Source organism: Silurus meridionalis, chromosome 5, assembly GCF_014805685.1.
Source record: "Silurus meridionalis isolate SWU-2019-XX chromosome 5, ASM1480568v1, whole genome shotgun sequence".
NCBI classification, from domain to species: Eukaryota; Metazoa; Chordata; class Actinopteri; order Siluriformes; family Siluridae; genus Silurus; species Silurus meridionalis.
The window spans coordinates 21,369,620-21,389,334 of NC_060888.1; the positions used below are offsets into that span (position 1 = coordinate 21,369,620).

The 19,715-nt window shown below is 38.4% G+C and overlaps 1 protein-coding gene across 2 annotated transcripts; it reads right to left on the reverse strand.

Moving 5' to 3' along the window:
- Positions 1–187: 187 nt before the first annotated feature.
- On the reverse strand, positions 188–19,512 carry LOC124385708 (BEN domain-containing protein 4). 2 transcript variants are annotated; one of them, XM_046848932.1, is made up of 6 exons: positions 18,251–19,511; positions 7,333–7,890; positions 6,893–6,987; positions 6,205–6,279; positions 5,678–5,918; positions 188–1,889 (listed from the first exon to the last, which is right to left on the reverse strand). In XM_046848932.1, the coding sequence occupies exons 1-6, from the start codon at positions 18,687–18,689 to the stop codon at positions 1,636–1,638; spliced, it is 1,662 nt and encodes a 553-aa protein (XP_046704888.1). In that variant the 5' UTR covers positions 18,690–19,511; the 3' UTR covers positions 188–1,635. The 2 variants fall into 2 exon arrangements, with proteins under 2 accessions (XP_046704888.1, XP_046704889.1); XM_046848933.1 differs by lacking the exon at positions 6,205–6,279 and having other exon boundaries at positions 18,251–19,512.
- Positions 19,513–19,715: the final 203 nt, after the last annotated feature.

Sequence of the window (19,715 nt, forward strand, 5' to 3'; positions counted from 1 at the left end):
TGATTAAAAGGGTATGCAAACTTTTGCATACTTCTGTAACCGTTCTGTAACAGTCCTGATGTTGTGTATGCATACTATGTTTGACTGCATGATTAACAAATCTTGTCACATTTTAATTAGAATATGAATGAATAAAAAATTTTCAACCTAAATAATTATAAAAAAAACACACTAACAAATACTGACACTTGTTATAGCAATATTCTATTTACATTCAGGGACAAAGAACAGTTTATGGTTCATTTCACAGTGCCCACACAATTCCTATGTATAGGATAATAGGGTAAGTATCTGAGCTACTATGGGTTTACACAACCACAGTAAAGCACGTTACACACATACGCACACACGCACACATTCACATCTCCAGTGTTGTTCTTTTACTCAATTAAGACCTCGGTAATAACATTAGTTTTGAATTTTGGCTCGTTTTTGTTGAAAGAGCTCGATCAGTCAGAAATTTCAACATATGTAAAAGTCCCAGCAGACAGAAATTGGCAGTATGCAAGTTTTGAGTTTAAGGCATCACAGAGTTGTCCATAAACAAAGAATTAGCTTTGCACCATGACCCATGGATAAGTCCAGCCTTATGATTACACACATCTTTGCAGTTGACCATGCAAATGCTCAATTCAATCAGGCCAACAAACCTGTGTATAGATTTTTTCCAACAAACGATTTATATTAGTTCGGCCCCTGAAATAGAAACAAATTAGAGATTGCCATATCTGTATACTTTTATATTCACAAACATGGACACTTTTCAGAATCGACTCAGAATCATCAAATACCATGAGACTGATTATACTACAACAATCATGTGACCACAAAATCAATAAAAAAATGATACTTTAAACTACTTCACCTTGAAGTAAATAAATCACTGATATGTTCTTCATTATATAGAATGCAGTGTTAGAATAGCACCTTGTAATCATGTTACATGTGCACACAGACTCGGACATTAAGGAAGAGCACATCCTTATTTACAGTGAACATCATTACGATGAATACATTTATGTGAATTTTTCTACCTTTTGTCGAATGTCATATGATGCTTAATCGGTGTAATAAAAGACATAAATTATGTGATATGACGATTTGTGTACTTCTCCCTGCCATGTGTGACTCCACGCCCTGAAAAACACAGTGCTCAACAATGACCTGCAGGAGCAAACACTTGGCTATTACACTATTTACAATGCTACCATATTACAGCAAAAGGAATTCACTTGTAACAGTGCATGCTGCAGAGCAGTGTTTCTCACTCCTTGTCCTGGAGTAACCCCTGTCCTGCACATATTCTGCTCCTCCTAGCTCTTAATGCACATCATGAAATTTGTAACAACTCTGAACTGGTTGATTTGCACAAAAGAAAACACTGGAATGTACACCACAAGGATACTCCAAGGCCATGATTAAGAAAGACTGCTGTAGAGAATGTCTTCATAAATATGAGTCTCTGGAATGCATTTAAATTTTCATTTTGTTGGTTTGTTTGTTTGTTTGTTTCCTCATTAAGTCATGATGAAATCCTGGTCTCAATGTTAACCGTCTATAATAAATAAATGCATCTGACGTTAGAGGATACTGTATTAAAGGTGCAGAACAGGCTTCAGTCATCCTCAGGAACACCTAGTCTACGATGCCATTCTGTGAGCTCTTCATAAAGAGCTCATCTTGAGACAGCTGTCCATCGTAACCTTCCAGGTAAAGGCTGCTTCCGCTACTGCTGCTCCCGCTACCGCTGCCTCCACCACCGTTCAGGAAGGTTCCCACAGCCCGGCCCTGGCGTGCATGACCCACTGCGTCACTGAACACTTTATTAATCTGCTCTTCAGAAGGCATCCACCAGTCGGGGTTTGACGCACAGTGCATCCGGATAAACTCTGGATCAGTATTTACAAAGAAAAACACAGGTTTAGGAAAAGTGCAGGTGGAAAGATGTGGATGTTGTAAGACAAATGTATGAATAAATCAAGCCAATTAAATCAATGCGCTACATTTAGCTACAGTACGTCATACATCCACATGTAGATGCAACAATGCAAATGAATACAAATACATCATCCAGTCTTCTAAATGAATAGAAATACATACATTGTGGAAAATATGTATTTAACACATTCCAATGCAGCAATTCACATTCACCGATTGTGCTTACAGGAACATTTTGGAGTTGCAAAATCCATCAGTAACCATCTTGTTGCAAAGGTCATGGGAGAGCTCTTTGCCTCCACCCATCAAGTTACATGCATCCTATTATCATGCAGTAACTCTGCTAATTCTATTTAAATAGAGAGTAGGTACAGTGAAACTACTTAATAAAACCAGCTGCTGCCTTGCCTGGCCTGTGCCCTGCTTTTCTTAGTGGGTTCGATACTTTTTTCTTTTTTCTACCATTCCACTTTATCGAATAAAACTTTTTATGGATTATAGCATTATGGTTTCTACATAATCTGTAAAAAAAACATTCTTGAGTTAATACCAATGTCTGTTCAAAGTTTTATGTGTATTGCTGTATTGGAACTGTGTTTAATAAAACATTTTTTTGACATGTTGGATACTTATTTCCCTTTTTGTATAAAGAATATATGCATTTTTATAAAGCTTGTCAAAAGGTCTTTACAGGCCATCTGGTTGAGAATAGAGGTGTGCATCAGGACTGGGATTCTGTAGACTGCAACAAAAAAATCTATATATTTTTTTTAGTATCTCAGAGGGAGTTTTTTCTTTTCCCAGTCACCTCAGGCTGCTCATCAGGGATAAATACACATCATTCACCTTAATTCTTAAATTCTGTAAAGCTGCTTTGAGACAATGTCCATTGTGAAAAGCGCTATAGAAATAAACTCGACTTGACAAACAAAGACCACACTGCTGTTCATGTTCATGTTTGCATGACATGCTGACCATGCTGCGATTTCTACTGCTTTTATTGTGTGTCCTTTCCTGTGTTTCTCAGGTCATAGTTAATACAGTTTTTTTTAAACTCTTCTTGTTTAGGCCTACTATGAGTTTGAATTGGAATACACCCTACTAGGCCGACTAGTAGGTTAAGTGCCTATCAATTTAAACTTCATATTTCAACAACCATTTTATTACATCTTGTCAAGGAACAATACTATAGAAATAAAACTTGGATATACTTTAGTGTAGTCAATGTGCAGGTTGTATAGTAGTAAAGATTTACTGTTCTCTGAAAATAACTCAACATACAGCCACTATTGTCAAAATAGCTAGCAACAAAAGTGAGTACACCCTAAGTGAACATGCCACATTGTCCAAAGTGTCAATATTTTGTGTGAGCACCATTGATTTCTAGCACTGCCTTAATCCTCCTGGGCATGGAATTCACCAGATCTGCACAGGTTGTTACTAGGATCCTCTTCCACTTTTCCATAATGACATCATGGAGCTGCTGGATGACACACCTTCCGCTTGAGGATGCCCCAAAGGTGCTTAATAGGGTTTTGGTCTGGAGACATACTTGGCCACTCCATCACCTTCACCTTCATCAATAAAGTTGTCATCTTAGCGATGTGTTTGGGGTCATTTTAGAAAACTGCCGTTCCGTCCAGTTTCAGAAGGAAAGGCTTCATGTTCTGCTTCAGAATGTCACAGTACATGTTGGAATCCATGTTTCCATCAATGAACCGCAGCTCCCCAGTACCAGCAGCACTCATGCAGCCTCAGACCATTATTCTACCACCACCATGCTTGACTGCAAGCAAGACACAATTTTCTTGCTACTCCTCACCAGGGTGTTGGTGGAGGTATGCTGGACACCATCTGAGCCAAACAAGTTTATCTTGGTCTCATCAGACCACAGGACATGGTTCCAGTAATTCATGCTCTTGGACAGGTTGTTCTTTAGCAAACTGTTTGCAGGCTTTCTTGTAAACCAGCTTCAGAAGAGGCTTCTTTCTGAGATGACGGCCAGCAAACCGACCTGTTGTAGTGTGTGCTTTATGGTCTGAGCACTGACAAGCAGACCTTCTGCTTCTGCAACCTCTAAAGCAATGCTGGCTGCACTTATGCGCCTTTTTTTAAACCAACTTCTGCACCTGACGCACAGCACAAGGACACTTCTTTAATAGATCCTTGCAAGGCCTGTTCCGAGTGGAACCCGTCTTGGAAAACCTCTGTATAACCCTGGCCACTGTACTGTAACTCAGTTTCAGGGTGTTACAGATCTTCTTATAGCCTTGGCATCTTTATGGAGAGCAACAATTCTAATTCTCAAATCCTCAGAGAGTTCTATGCGATGAGGTGTCATGTTGAACATCCATTGTTCAATATGAAAGAATTGTACTCAAAACACCAAATTTTAACTGCTCTAATACAAGATACACAAAAAGCAGACTAAAAACATGAACATGATAAAGAGGACGTGTGGCTTTGCATGGTTACATGACGTACAGCTGTTATCACTTAGGGTGTACTCACTTTTGTTGCCAGTTTTATAAGACTATAATGGCTGCATGTTGAGTTATTTTTAGAGGACAGTAAATCTATATACGGCTACACAAGCTGCACATTGACCACTGTAAAATATTTCTTAGTTTTATTTCTACAGTATTGTCCCTTGAGAAGGTATACTAAAAAGTGATTTAATAATAGTTAAATGTTTTAGAAACAAATCTAGGCAGATTTAGGTCTACTATGAATACAGATACAGATATGAGTTTTCAGAGCAATAACCAAATGCATGGCGGAGATGGTGGCAATGTGCTACACATAAACAAGTTTAATGTTTGGATGCTGACAGTCAGTTCTGACAGTCAGATGCTGACAGTCAGTTCCCACCCAAATATGGCAAAAGCAATTGTATGATGGACCTAGTAATGAAAATTTAATTAAACATAAGCTCTGTTCTGGTTGCTCTATTGAAAAGAGTTCTGGTATATGAGCAGGAAGACATGGAGACATCTAAAACCGTAATCCGTATAAACTTTAGAAGAGGTACAGTTTCTCTGTATCACCTCATTAACCGTCCGTGTGGAAACATAGCAATGGTTTTTGTTTGGTGTCCTGGTGATTTACATAATTTAAAACACCATAATTACTTTAAAACATTTACATGAATATTTTAATTTCATGCTCTATGTTGAGGATGGTTTCACTAATAATAAACATATAATTGCATAAAACATCAATATTTGTCCATGCCAATGTTGATTAGAGTATTAAAAACTTTAAAAGTATTAATTTAAGGTACATTTAGAATAGATTAAAAATGTGTTATTAACTCATGACAATCATGCAAATAATCACAATTAAATATTTAAATTGATTGACATCCCTAATATTAATATGACGTGAGGTCCAGTTACCAGTGTGACACTAAAACAGGTAGTAGTAATGGCTACCTTTTACTTAAGTACATGTCAGAACCCAAACTTCTTTACTTTAACTTGAGTACAAAAGGATAGTAAATACTTTAACTTTCACCAGAGTATTTTAAACCACGAGTATCTTTACACGTACTTAAGTGAAGGATGTGTGTACTTTTGCCACTTTTGTGTGATAGGTTGTCTTGATATGATTAATAATGGGTTGATTACAGTCTCCTGCCAATTTGTTGGCTATCAGAATAAAGTATCCCCCTGAATATTCTTGTAATCACGACATTCATTCTGTTTTTGATATTTGCTCTGTAGATGATCTGTTATACCTCTGAGGCAGCTGACTTTGACAGGGTTGAGCGGCCGTCTTTCAGGTCCTGTCTCGCTCATGTGGGCTGAGCGTTTTCTCTTGCCCAGGCCACATGAGTACTTTAACTCATCTGTAGTAAACACAAATCGGATGAGGTAGCGCAGCAACCGACGGCCGTCCTTTTTCGATGAGTTTACTGCCTCGTCCCACTGTTTGTTGGTGATGAAGAGAGGATAGTTCCCCAGCAGCTGCTTACTTCCCTGTATGCAGAACAGTCAATAGTTAATCTACCTGTCATGTTTTATTTCCCAACCCAATCAATCAGCTATTGCCACAGGAACTACATCTAAGTAAATTAAAATATAAAAAAGGAAAACAAAAAGACAAATCTCTCAAGCAGAAAAAATCAAGATAATAAGCTACACATAAATTTACAGCAATAATGATGGAGAAACACGAAGAAACTTTCACTAGCATCATTTTATGTAACATTAAGTGCTATTTTCACAGCCTTGATATAGCACAGAACTTAAATGTCAGTCTCACTTCTGTTTTCGGTCTCTGGTGACAGTTTATTTCGTAGAGGTTTGAATACTCCTGCATTGCACTCCTTGCACAAGTCTAAAAGACAGAAAATAAGATTCCCTGAGTCTGCTTAGTTTGTAACTTTCAATTTAAACTCTACCACAATATAAGTTTAAAGTGATGTTAAATAATAGTTCTAGAAACAAATATATATATTTTACATTTTCTCCCATTTTCTCTTAATTAAATCTTTTGCCAAATCAAACCAAACTAAATACTAACCAGGAATTGTTAATGCTAACACATGCTTCCTTTAAGAGACACATAAAACAAATCTTTTTTCACAACTCATGTTGAGCCACAGGGCAGTGTAACACACTCAGAGGAAAGCACTATTTGCCCTCTTCTGTATACATGCTCCCAGAGTCACCCAAAATTTCCTACTGTTGCTGGAGAAAGAGCAGGCCATCACTCTCTCACTGAGGGTGGCCAGTTTAGCTTTCTTTTTTTCCCAGCCATGGGTGGCATCTTCAGGACTAAAGTACTAAGTACTTCAGGACTAAGTAAAAATTATTATTATTAATTTTGAATTAAATTAAATTTTTAAATAAAATATCAGTAAAATCAGGTTCAAATACAAGTGTAGTTTGTGCTTGTTAAGTGGCATGTAAACATTTTCCATCCCGAAAGATAAAAGCCGATTTCTAACCTCAGTGAGCTGCTCCTCGGGTGGTTGGGGAGGAATGAGCTGGTTGTAGTGTCCCAGGACAGACTTAAAGAAGTCTAGCACTGTCTGACATGGCACTGTAGGACACACACACACACATACACACATACATACATACATACATACATGACATGTATGTTTATGAGATGCATTATCAACTATAAAAACACTAAATATAATTCCATGGGGAATTGAATAGGGTCATCAATAAATAATCGATGTGCAATGTCTACTTGTCTTTAGCTTGAATAAACTCTACAGTTAATGGTATTTATAAATATACAGTACTTAGGCTTAGCTTTAGTTTTTTTTTTTTTTATTTGTCTTTTCTGAGAAATATGTGTGATTATACTTTCCATTGCAATGTCACATTATGTACATATATTAAGAACTGGTGACCTAATTTCTTATAGCATGCACACCTGGAGCACTTTCTAGCTTTTGCCTCAACTCCTCGTTCTCCTGCTGCAGACTCAGCACCTCCTGCTCCAACTCAATGCAGCGTGGGCAGCAACCTTCCTCCTCCTCCTCCTCTTCCTCAGGCAGAGTGGAGGAAGGATGTCCATATGAGTCGGAGGGTGCTGGAGATGCCCAGCCTCCCAGGTTGTGTGCTGGTGATGCTGGTGCTGTGGACCCAGGTTCGGGCTGGTGGCAGCGCTCACCCTCTGAGGATGAAGCTCCAGCCAGCAGGTAGTTTTGCAGAGACTCAGTGAAGACCTGCAGGAGAGTTGAGGTGTGCTGCGAGTTCCACTGTTGCCTCTGTTGACACTCGTCCTCCACACTGCCTGCCCGAGACTCATCAGGCCTGGGCTTAACAGCCGGCTCAGGCGAGCATCCAGCCTCCTGCTTAATGATGGAGTTGATGGAGGAGGATGGGGGGCTCAAAGTTCGCTGTGGCCCCAGCAACCTGCCATTGCTGTTAAGGAGGCTGAGCACTCGACTGCACTGCTGTGCAAATGCATCAAGAATCAGGCGGTTTTCTGTTAAAAGTGAAGAATGATAAATAGATTTATTAAAATGAGAAAACAGGGCTTTTTGAAATGACAGGTAGCATGCCAAGTAGATTTGCCTCTTTCACAGAACTACTACTAAACCTTTGGTTTTTCTTAGCTTCAAATGACCCTTGGACATCAAAGGAACCATGTCTTTCCTCTGAGCGGGTTTTTTAATAACCACTGCTAACATGTAAGAAGAATTTTGGATATCGCAAAAGATTTTGTGCCTTAAAAATCCATTTATTCAACAGTTATTCCAGTTATTCCAGTTATTGTGCAAATGCAATATTGCACTTACAATTATGTGGTTATTAACTCTTACTTGTAAAATATTGAGTCCTCTGATGCAACTGCATTGAAATCTCCAACAAACCTTCCTTCAACTCCACTTTTAAACGTCTTAAAGATTTGAGAAAAAAAGGCTGACAATTTTACTTCAATTGGAGCCAAAACTAATTTCCTTTCCAGTCAACAGTAGCATGAAATGAGTAATATTTTATGGTAACACTGCAAATACCTCTTTCTAAAATGTGGATATTTATCAGATTGCTTCTTTTATGCTTGAAACTCTTTAAATAAATGCAGGAACGTTTCCATTTATACTTTCTTTCGGCTTCTCCCATCAGGGGTCACCACAGCAGATCATCCACATGTTTGATTTGGCACATGTTTTTACGCTGGATGCCCTTCCTAACGCAACCCTCGCCATTCATCCGGGCTTGGGACCGGGACTAAGAGTGGCTGGGGTTGGTTCCCTGACCAGGGATCAAACCCAAGCCGCAGCGGTGAGAGCGCCGCATCCTAACCACTAGACCACCAGGGGACCAGGAAGGTTTCCATTTGTCATAAGTATATAGACCCGTCTTTACTGAGCTGTTGTGCTTCAGTAGCTTTTTCCAAACCTTTCAATTTCTCACATCCAAAATTACAAATCAGCATCAATTTTCTGATAGAAAAAAAACATGCTAAAGGAATTATTTAACTGGAATCAGGTAAGAAAGATATTTAAAACCTTGCAATGCAATTACAAATTTTCTTCAAAAATTGATTTCAAATAATTTATATAAGATAATTTATTGTTTCACAATCATATTTAAGTAAAATTGACTATTTGTTTATTTAAAGATCTGTCGAAAGTATTGTATCTTATACAGGGCTTATTTGAAAAGTAAATGTTTCTCACAATACAACTATCCTTGATCCTTAAAAATGACTAATGTAGACATTGTTTTGAGGGGTTATTTTCCTTTATATAACTGAGATACATGAGAATTTTGCATATACACAAATTAACAACATAAAAATCTTAATTTTTTCCATTGGCAGGGGAGAAAATATTTATGTAAATGATTATAAACATCATAAAATTAACAGTAACTGAAAAATGTCATCTAGTAGGTCTTGGATAAAAAATAATTTGTGAGCTGGTGAGCAGAGACAGATTTAAATGCAATGTATTTAAAAAAAAATCATAGTCCAGGCACATGCAGGGTTCAGTCAAGGTGTGAACAACATAGACTAGGCAAACTGAATTAATCACAAACCAGATACATACGGATCAAAACCAGAAACAGGAAGAAATGGCCTAGTATGTCAGTGTAAAAGCATTACTTTGCAAAGGAAAGGCGCATCTTTGTCCAGTGTATATACAGACACACATGTTGAGTAGTGATTGCTCAGTGATTGGTATCTTCTTACTGTAGCATGAACATACAAATCAGCATCATTTCAACAGCAAGCAGAACATTTTGAAAGTAAAAATGATGAAAGAAACTCCTGACTCTAACTTGTCACAACACCCGCAGCCTGTTGAAGTTGAAAAGAAGGTTTTTGGCTCATGATAATTGTAATAGATATCAATCAGTCTTTAACTCATTAATATTGGTGTGCTAAGAGTAACATTACAGTCTTTTTTTTTTTTACATAATGTTGGCTAAGCAAGTAAGTCTTTTAATAGGACATTATAGCCATACTAAATCATAGTACATTGGATACTTGAGTTAATTTGAAGGCAAATTCTTTTAATCAAGTGAAAGTTCAAAGGGAGCACTTTAACTTTTACTGGAGTAATATTTTAGGGTGTTTTTTCTACTTTAACTCAACTACATGTTTTATGTACTCCATCCACCAAGTAAACATAATTGTTATCCTGCATCACAATCTGAATCTGAGTACATAAACATCACTGTGTTTACTAGCAGAGATAAAAACATGCTGGCAATGTTAATAAAAAGATTCCAAGTAGAACAGCAAATTCAGTTTCTGTAAATGTGATGAATACTGAAATCTCAAGAAACTATTTGGTACATTTTTGCTGGAAATAATAATAAAGGAAATAGGGATAAAAATATATTTCGCAAATTTGTAAATATAATTCGTTAGGATATGCAGATGGCCTTGAAGGATAGATGATGAACACTATCTTGTAGAACCAATGCCTTTTCAATAATCCTGAGGGTCAGAATGTACAATCATATGAACATTTCAGTAGGTAGAGCACTAGAGATGCTCTTAAAAACAATTGAGCAGGATCTGTCAGAGAAAAAATACTAATAAATCCCTAATCTACTAATAAAGAGCTCAGTTTCTAGTATTCTGTACGTACTCAGTTATGAAACACCCAAAACAATTATAATTTTACTTGGAGTTAAAGTTCTGGGCTTTCAAATAATGCCTTGATTTTTGGTACAACCCTTTATATGGTAACATTTTAACATCCTGACACCGGCCAGTACAGAGAAAGTGCACTGTGGGAATGTTAACAGCTGATACCTGATTCCAAACAGAATCGATAAGATTCAGTTAAATGGCTCACTACTCATCATGTTCTCTGCAGAATTATAGCCAAAAAAAAAAAATTAGTATTTACTGCATACAGCAGACATCTTGCTCATTCACAGGAACGTAAAGAAGTACAGAGTATTTTTTATATATTTTCCGCTGCTATACCATTTAATCAGAGTTGCTCAGTGGTAAAGGCTCTGGGTTACTGATCAGAAAATCAGCGATTCAAGCCCAGGTATCACCAAGCCACCACTCCTGGGGCCCCTAAGCAAGGCCCCTAACCCTCAGGGATCCTGGGGCGCTGTATAATGGCTGACCCTGTGCTCCCATTGCTGGGATATCTTTCTTTCTTTCTTTCTTTTAACATCTATGGCCAAGGTGTATAATCTGCGTTGTTTTTGTGAGGGTATCAACCAACACCCAGTAGTGTCTTACTTCCGTTTTACTTCAGATACCTGCAAAGGGGAACATAAAATATGGGGGCTTGTCCGGGTTCTGGCTTTTCTGTTTTCTTTCATCTTATAATGTATATAGTCCTGTTTATGATTATTGAAAATTTGTAGTATACATGGGTGAAAGTAAACGGAAATAAGCTACTACTTGGTCTCATTTATGTCCTATTCTTCTTCCAGATACAGTTACAAAAACAACACCCATCACACCCCTTTGCAACATGGTTAGGTGAAGTTCAGTAACACAAGGCAGAGACACAACCCCACATCAACAAAAAAAACCCAAACAAACACAATTGCTTGTTGAAGATGTAAGGCTTTAGTCGATACATGTCTTTCTTACAAAATGATGTATTAGTTGACCCACACTAGAGGCCCAAATAGTGACAAATTCAATGCAATTTTGAAATAAAAAAACATTAGGGTTACTTAACATTGTCGAAGAATGTTGCAAGCCAAAACACTATGGAATATATTAAATACAACCACAGCAACATCTGACAGGCTTTCCCACAATGTCAAACTGGTATACCATATAAAGCATGTATGATACAATGCCCACGCACGGCACATTGCACTAGCTTGGTGTGCCTGGCAACCAGTAGTAACATTTATAGATGTATACTACTCACAACCGACACTGAGCACCAGGCGTATTCTTATACTTTAATAAATAAACAATATAATCAACCATTTGCATGGCTGGAGGCTGAAATGCTGTACTTTTTCCTCCACTCGATATCTCACCACTGATTACACGTTAACTTGACCAGAAAATTCTGAATGTGTTCCTGTACTACACAGGACACCCTGCAATCAGGTTGATTAAAACATACTGAGCCAAAAAGCACATGCCAGACAGGCCTAGAGACTAAATCTAAGTGGTACATGAACCTGATAGACGGTTATAAAGTTAAAAAGCAGGTAGCAGCCTGCCTCATGTGTATCAAGCACAAAATTGCGCAGACAGTCATGCATAATCGACTTTTAGAGCAGAACACCTGGGGCCTGCATTACGGCTGGTAAGTGATTACATGCTACTACCATCTCATTATACTCTCATAGGTGCAGCATGATGAATAATCCTCACTTCCCACGCCGTCTTGATGTATTCCCAAGTTCTTGTGTTCATTCAGCTAAATGTTCTTGCCCTGACTCTCCATGGTCATTACTAAAGCTCAGTATCAGGTTAAAGGTTCAAGACATGCTCTTCAGCTTTATCATAGTATTATACAATATACAGTACCCTCAATATCGAGTGTGCTGGACCAGAAAAAGACACCAAGACATAAAAAAAATACACCTACTCTTGAACTAAAATAGGGTAAGAAAATACATATAACACAAAATGTAAAAGTGATTTATATATTTATTATCTTAATTCCCCAAGGTAGCAAGAATCCCTCTGAGGGGGATTCGAATGTGAAAATTCGTTCCTAAAGTTAGGAAATCGGCCATGCCATGCAAATCCTTTTTTTGGATCTGCATTTGGGCTCTTAATGACATTTTCATCTTCTCTAGCAGATTCAGTTTCTTGGCTGATGAGATTAAATTCTCTAATATGTCCTGGTACATCACACCATTCATGTTCCCTTTGATGACCCATAATGCTCCAGTTCAGTTTACAGAGAAGCAGCTCAATACAATCATGTGCTCACCAAAGTACATGAGGTGAAACATGGTCGAGTAAAGTTTTACCAGAGTGTTACATTTTTGCTTCAGCTGATGAGAGAATATTGTTCCAATATCTATTGTTCTAATATGTTGACATGCTTTTGAGATTAATTGTGCTTTTATGAACATCTCACTTTGATATTATGAAACTAATTGTATTGACAGGCTTATTTAAGGTCATTGCTGTAACACTTTTCATTTGTGTGTTCTTTAATGCTGTCCCTGAGAACTTCTTCTTCACCTTCTTCATAATTAATCCTTGCATCAGATCTTTTCAATAAAGACAACAACCAACATTTACAATGATACCAATGCAAGTTGTAAAGTCCACATGCTACTAGAAGCCTGTTTATTTATGTAACCTTTAAATAAGTGTATATTCATATAGTCTCTGAAAAGTTTATTCTATATCACATGATTTCTTGCTAAACATATCCTTGTTTATGCTTTGAATATACAATTCTTTTTTATTTAGGTACATAAGCTATTATGAACATACATTTGAAGAGCATTTATGCACTCATGGTACATTATATAACTTTTTTAGTCAAATATGATCCATCAAACAATTTAGATTTTAGTATTAGTATAAATTAGTATTAAGTATCGTACAGATTTTAATATTCATTTGTTGGGCTGGATTACAATGCATGAGACTCAATAAAAAACAAACAAAGTTGTTTTTGTCTATACTGATTTAATAAATAGCATAAGACAATAAAATCATGGGTCTCTAATTTCCGCACACCATAATCCATAAATTCATTCCATACATCCCTTTTTTTTATCAGAATTCCGACTCAAATAAATCCTTTTCAGGTTTGTTTAATTTTACCTTGTTCAATTAGCTCAGTTTCTACCTGCTGGCCATTTTCTCAACCACATCATCTTCTCAGAAGGATTATCTTGCCATTAGTGTGCTCAGCAGGGCGTGAAAATCTGGAAATCCGCCATGTGACATTGTTTACAGTGGAAAGCTGTACACAAATAAAAGTCATTTGAGCTAAAATGTAAATTGACTGACTAATAAACCCTCCATATTCGTCACCCTCCCGTCCTCAGTCTACAGCTGTACGCTGAATTCTTGTGTTTGGAAAAGATGATTATGAATTTGTTACCCTAGCACAAAGGCACAGGGCAACCAATTATGGAAGCATGCAGTTACTGTGGCAGCCGTGCGATGGGCATGTGGCGCCTGCAGTCACTGCGCCGTGTCTATCGAAGGAGAGCAGATGTGGAGATTTATTAATATGCACAGCGGCTCAGTTGACTCACTGAGACGTGCTTGATGATATCCTTCCCTCACACTTCTCTTTTCTTTTGCTCCCTCACTTATATCCTCCCGCTTCCAACCTCTGGCTTCCTCAATCTCTCTCTCTCTCCCTCCCTCAGTGTGTCTCTCCCTCATGCGTTTTTCTCACTTTATTTCCTCCCCCTTTTCTCTCCTCTTTCTTTTCATCTCTCATCCTTCTCGTACCCTCTCATTCATCCTCTTTCCCGTCTTTTATCTTCATCACTGCACGCAACATGCCATGCCGAGAAAGCCTCTTGATATTTCATTAAACACAACATGCGCCGCAGAATGAAATTTATGAGCCTCATTTGTTTTAATCACAGCCTCTGCCTGGATTGGGAGAGCTTTGAAATGTAATTTAGCTTTATTGCACTGTTTCCAGAGCCTAAGTATTGGAAAGGTAAGTGTTTATGAAACAACATCATCTGCAGCTCTAGAAAATAGCTAATATGGCTCGGAGCAAAAACGTGTTTTCATCTAAATTCATGTAGATTACAACAGATAAAGTTCATTTCTTGCAACATATGATTTTATTTGTTTAAACTAATCTTAGTCACAAGACCCTAAGGTTCGCAGTTTTAAAGTCCAAGCTTAGTTTTAATACTGCACTAAAAAAATAAGACTTTCAGTCACATTTTATTTAATTCTAGACAATGCTCAAACAATGAAACTGTTGAGCTGAACTGAAACACAAAACTGAGGAAGGTACACAAGGTGACACTTTTATCAGTATTTTTTACGTATTTATGTACCTATTTGGCAACTTAATATTACAATAATCCACTCAGGAGTTTAACTATCCGAAGCTTTAACGACTGGTCAGAGCAATAGATTATACTATTAAATATAAAGCTTCTGGTTTAAATGTTAACACCCTGATACATGTATTATTTTTGCTCTATTGTATTAAGTAGAAATGATGCAAGCCTGCAGCACAACCATTAATCATGTCTATATTGTGTGGGCTCATTTCTAGATTGTTCTCTCTAGCAGTTGTGCAGCAGTATAAATCATTAGTCTATCAGGCAATGTCTAAACTAAAGGCCAATTAATGCAAACTGAACCACTGTATCGGTACCTGAGATTTTTTTCCCCTAAAACACATGCTATGACAAAAAAAAATGACTGGTATGATCACAAGTCAATAATTGAATGACTGTATACGCCAATTCTCAAAAAAAATGTTTAAAGTCCAAGTGCACTGAGAAATGCTTGTGACATTTTATTTGGGGAAAAAAAATCTACAATATCCACATCTAATATATTGGTATATAAATAAAAAACCCTCATGCTGGATTCTGGTCTGCGTTCTGGTACTGACGTTATGCTTGCAGAGCAGTTCATACAGGAATCTTCAGTCTTTATTACAATTAGCTGTTTTTGCACCTAATCCAATACAATATCACTTTCAGTAAAAAGGGGACATTGCAGGATTTTAAACTGAGTCCATGTTATACAGGTAGTAGAGCTCTCAGCACAGCTGTGACACTGATATATTGTGTGTGCTGTGGTGAAACGGGAATATCTGGCACAGCTGCACTGATGCTTTGACGTCAATGCCACTCTCTCTCCTGCTCTGCCAAAAGTAATAGTCAGATGAGGAATAATGTGCATAAGGTGGATGTTTCTGATGCTAAAGGCTAGTTTTATGTGTAGCTGTTGTTCTATTAATGCTGGAAAACCAGCAATGCTTCTTGTCATGTAAACCTGGAGCCAGGTTTGTCAGAACCAGATACCAAGGAACGTGTTATAGTAACACAGCATAGAACATCACTATGTGATTTGGTAAAATCTGTAGACATATTCTTCAAACTGCCCCTGGAACCATAAACCTCTCTCTTTTCAGGGGTATGGCACACAGAAATAGAAATGACTGAAGGTTAACTTGGCACTAACAATTAGTTGCTCATTCAAGATTCTTTCAAAAAATTGACAGAAAAATCTATGCTGGCAAAAAAAAGGCCCCCACAAACCATCTTATTAAAAAACATAAAACAATCCAATATATTAAACTGAACTACATTAATCTGAAAGCATTTGCAATTCCTCAGAACTGAACAGAAACAGTTTTTTATAGATAAAATGTGTTAAGCTGTGCTATAAAATGTTCAGGAAATAGACAGCTGAACAAATAACATCAAATCCAAAACCTCCTTCACCTAAAACTGGACCTACGTACAAAATGTAGGAATAAACACCCACCTGCCCGAGGTCACAGTGCTTCTATTAAAACTAAATCAGATTTTCATGAATTGTAGCTACCAAACAACCGTACATGTTTAATTAATTTTTTTATTTAAAAGAAATATATATTTTTTTGCTTTCATTCATCCTGAATCCACAGGTTCCTGCTAAACCAGAAAACAGACCTGATTCATGACTCTGACCCTAAACCACGAGCCATCTCCTGTGTATTCCAATTAATCATATCTCCAACAAGTCTGTATGAGAGACTTGAATCCTAAGAACCATGATTTCTTAAATTCTTTTAATTATAAATATGCATAATTTTCCACTTTTTCAAAAGTGCAAATGTTTGAATGACCTTTAATTATGGCTTAGAACTTAATAGACTTGTAAGGCCTTAGTTAATATGTTGGTACGTCTCACTCAGGACAAGAATTGTCTTAAACCTGATCATAATGCCAGAGAATAAACCCTTGTGGTAAACCCAATAATCACCTTAATGAAGCAAATTGAATTCTACAAAGTGGAGAAAAGCCATAAAAAAAAACATATTGAAGGAATTTCAGTTCACCATTTCCACTGTCATTAAGAAATGTCTGTTAAGGGGAACAGTAGTAGTCGAGGCAAGATCTGAGAAGACCAAGAATCCTTTCATGAAGAACTGCCAATTTTGATCCAAAACATACCTCAAAATCCAACTTAAACTACTAACAAACACAAGGCAAAACTTTTGGACTCGCCCTCACAGTCCCCAGACTGAAACATCATCAAAACCTGTGGGCAGACCTTAAACATGCAGTGTATCCAAGACAGCCAAAATAAAATTCAGAACTAGAAGTGTTCTGCAGGATATGTGGTTGAAAATGACTAAAACAAGAACGGAAAGACTTCTAGCTGGCTACAAAAGCTGTGTGCATGTTGTAAGATCTATCAAAGTCCATATCTTTTTTTGTAGTTCAACAAGTATTGAAAAAGTATTGGAAAAAAAAATGTTTGCAGAAAAAAATTGCAAAAGAAATAGTTGAGGTTGTGTTTACTTTTCACTCCGAAGATAAAAAATCTATCATTTGGTGAGAACTGCCCAAACCTTCACATTCTGCTGTAGATACAGTTTTTGTGAATCATTTTTTATCCCCACATCAGTTTCTGACCACAGGATTGTTGTTGGCTGGAGTTTTTTTTTTTTATTGGGAAAGTGTTTCTCTACCCAACAAAGACATTGAGGTGTTTTGAAACTCTGGCAACCTGCTGTACCGAGAACAATCAGCGATTTAAATAACATCTGTTCAGCAGTGGTCCTTTGGTGGGCCTAATCCTGTAATGGACAGGATATCATGTTGCTGACAAATTGTGTAGAGCAACAGATGGGCTCCAGTCAGTAACTGTATCCCTGCAAAGTGCATAAAGTGCATGTATATGTTAGGTGTACTACACATTAGCATGGACTATTATAAATTTAAAAGCTTTTCAGATTTCTATTTTCAGCTGATTTTTATTTATTCATAATAAAACACACAGCAGAGTCCTTGGTGTTTATCGAGCCTCCAGGGTGTTAATATGTTGAATCATGCTGTGTGAAATAATACAGTGTTGAATTACCAACTGCAGCTTGTCTAAAATGTAATGCCATAGATGTTATTGTTAGACTTTGAGTTTCAGTCTATGGAATATTAAAAAAATGCATGATCTTTAAAGCTAATGAAATGCCCATGAGTGATTTTTATAAATCTGGTATGTTATAATCCTTCACGATGAAAATGAAGATTCACTGAAGGATGCACCAATAAGAGCACCATCTTTGTGACAATATACAGTGTGTATTTCCAGATTAGATGTGTGTGTGTGTGTGTGTGTGTGTGTGTGTGTGTGTGTGTGTGTGTGTGTGTAGCTTCAGCGTGCTCTGACTGCTCCAAGCCCTAAAAAGAAACTTTCTGCGGTAAACTTGTTCCCATACCTGAGCTTATTTCGTAAGTGCAGTCGGGAGACTGGTGGCCGGCGGGGTATCGGACTCTCCCCTGGTGGCTGAAGAACGCCGCTGCGCTGCCGAGTGCTGATGAGACTGAGGTCGATGACGATGCTGATGCTGATGCTGCGCTGGAGGTCGCGACTCTGGGCCTCATGTCTCCGGTGAAGCGATGCAGCGATGGAGACTGGTGCTGCGCTGGATGGATGCTCGTGTGATGGAGCTGCAGTCGCTGCTGATACGGGTACGCCTGAGCGTGCGCGATGGCCTGAGAGCGCCGCTGGCTCGCGACGTCCCCCAGCTGTGGGATCTCCACCATGGTGGGTCGGTCGTGCCTCGCCTTGGCGCGCTTGCTCGCGAAGCTGCGCGGCTGCCCGCCCATTTTGGGCGCCGAGAGACCGTCATCGGCCGCCAGCATCTCCTCCTCCATGCCCCGCGTCCCCTAAAATCCCCGCCGCGCGCGCTCGCGTGTGGCCGCGGGTGACGTCGAGTCCCGGCGCTGGCCGACCTGAAGCGCGTCGCTCTCGCGCTGCCTCGCGCCGTCTCTGTTTCGGTGTCTCGGCGTCTCGGCGTCTCGCCGCGCGTCTCCAAACACTTCCAACTGCGTGCGGGTTTGTGTGCGCGCGTGTGTGTGTGTGAGGTGACTTTACTGACATGCTGCTGCTCCAATCCCCTGGCGAGAACAACGCGCTTCTACCAACAGGGAAACACTGGCGGGACCGGCGCGCGCCCTGCGGGGCATCTGCACCGAAAAAGTGGGAGTGTCAACAGAAAGAGGAGCGTTAGCATACATTAACACACACACACACACTCACGGAAGCCGGCCATGTTTTGTCATGTAGCCTTTTGACTCCTGCCTAGCAGACAATAAAGCCCCCCCACGCACACACACACACACACACACACACGACCAGATACACACTCCATTATAGATTATTGATAAAACATTTTTTACATTTTAACAAAACACTCGTGTTTGAGCTCATACACGACTTTTATATGCATCATAAAAAAAATTATTGCATTGGATTTTTGGCAAATCCTCACTGCCATTTCAATGCAGGCTTTCGTAATAAGATCAAGAATAGATATAGCAATAAATCATAAAAAAAAGAACCATAAGGAACACCTAAAAACCTAGAATCTTACCTGCTATAAAGAGTTTTCACATCAGAAATAAACAGAAAAAGTCTCATCTTACAAAAAAAGGTGACTTTTTAAAACCACCTTAAATTTTTGACTGATTTACTGTTTACTGTCATAAGCAAACCTTGTATATACACCTTTTTTTTCTCTCTCTCTCTCTCACACACACACACACACACACACACACACACACACACACACATATATATATGTTGGTTTATTTTTCTCCCCATCCTATTCCCTCATGCCGGACCGTCGTAAAAAGCATTTCACTGCATGTCCTACCCTGTATGTATGTGTATGTGACAAA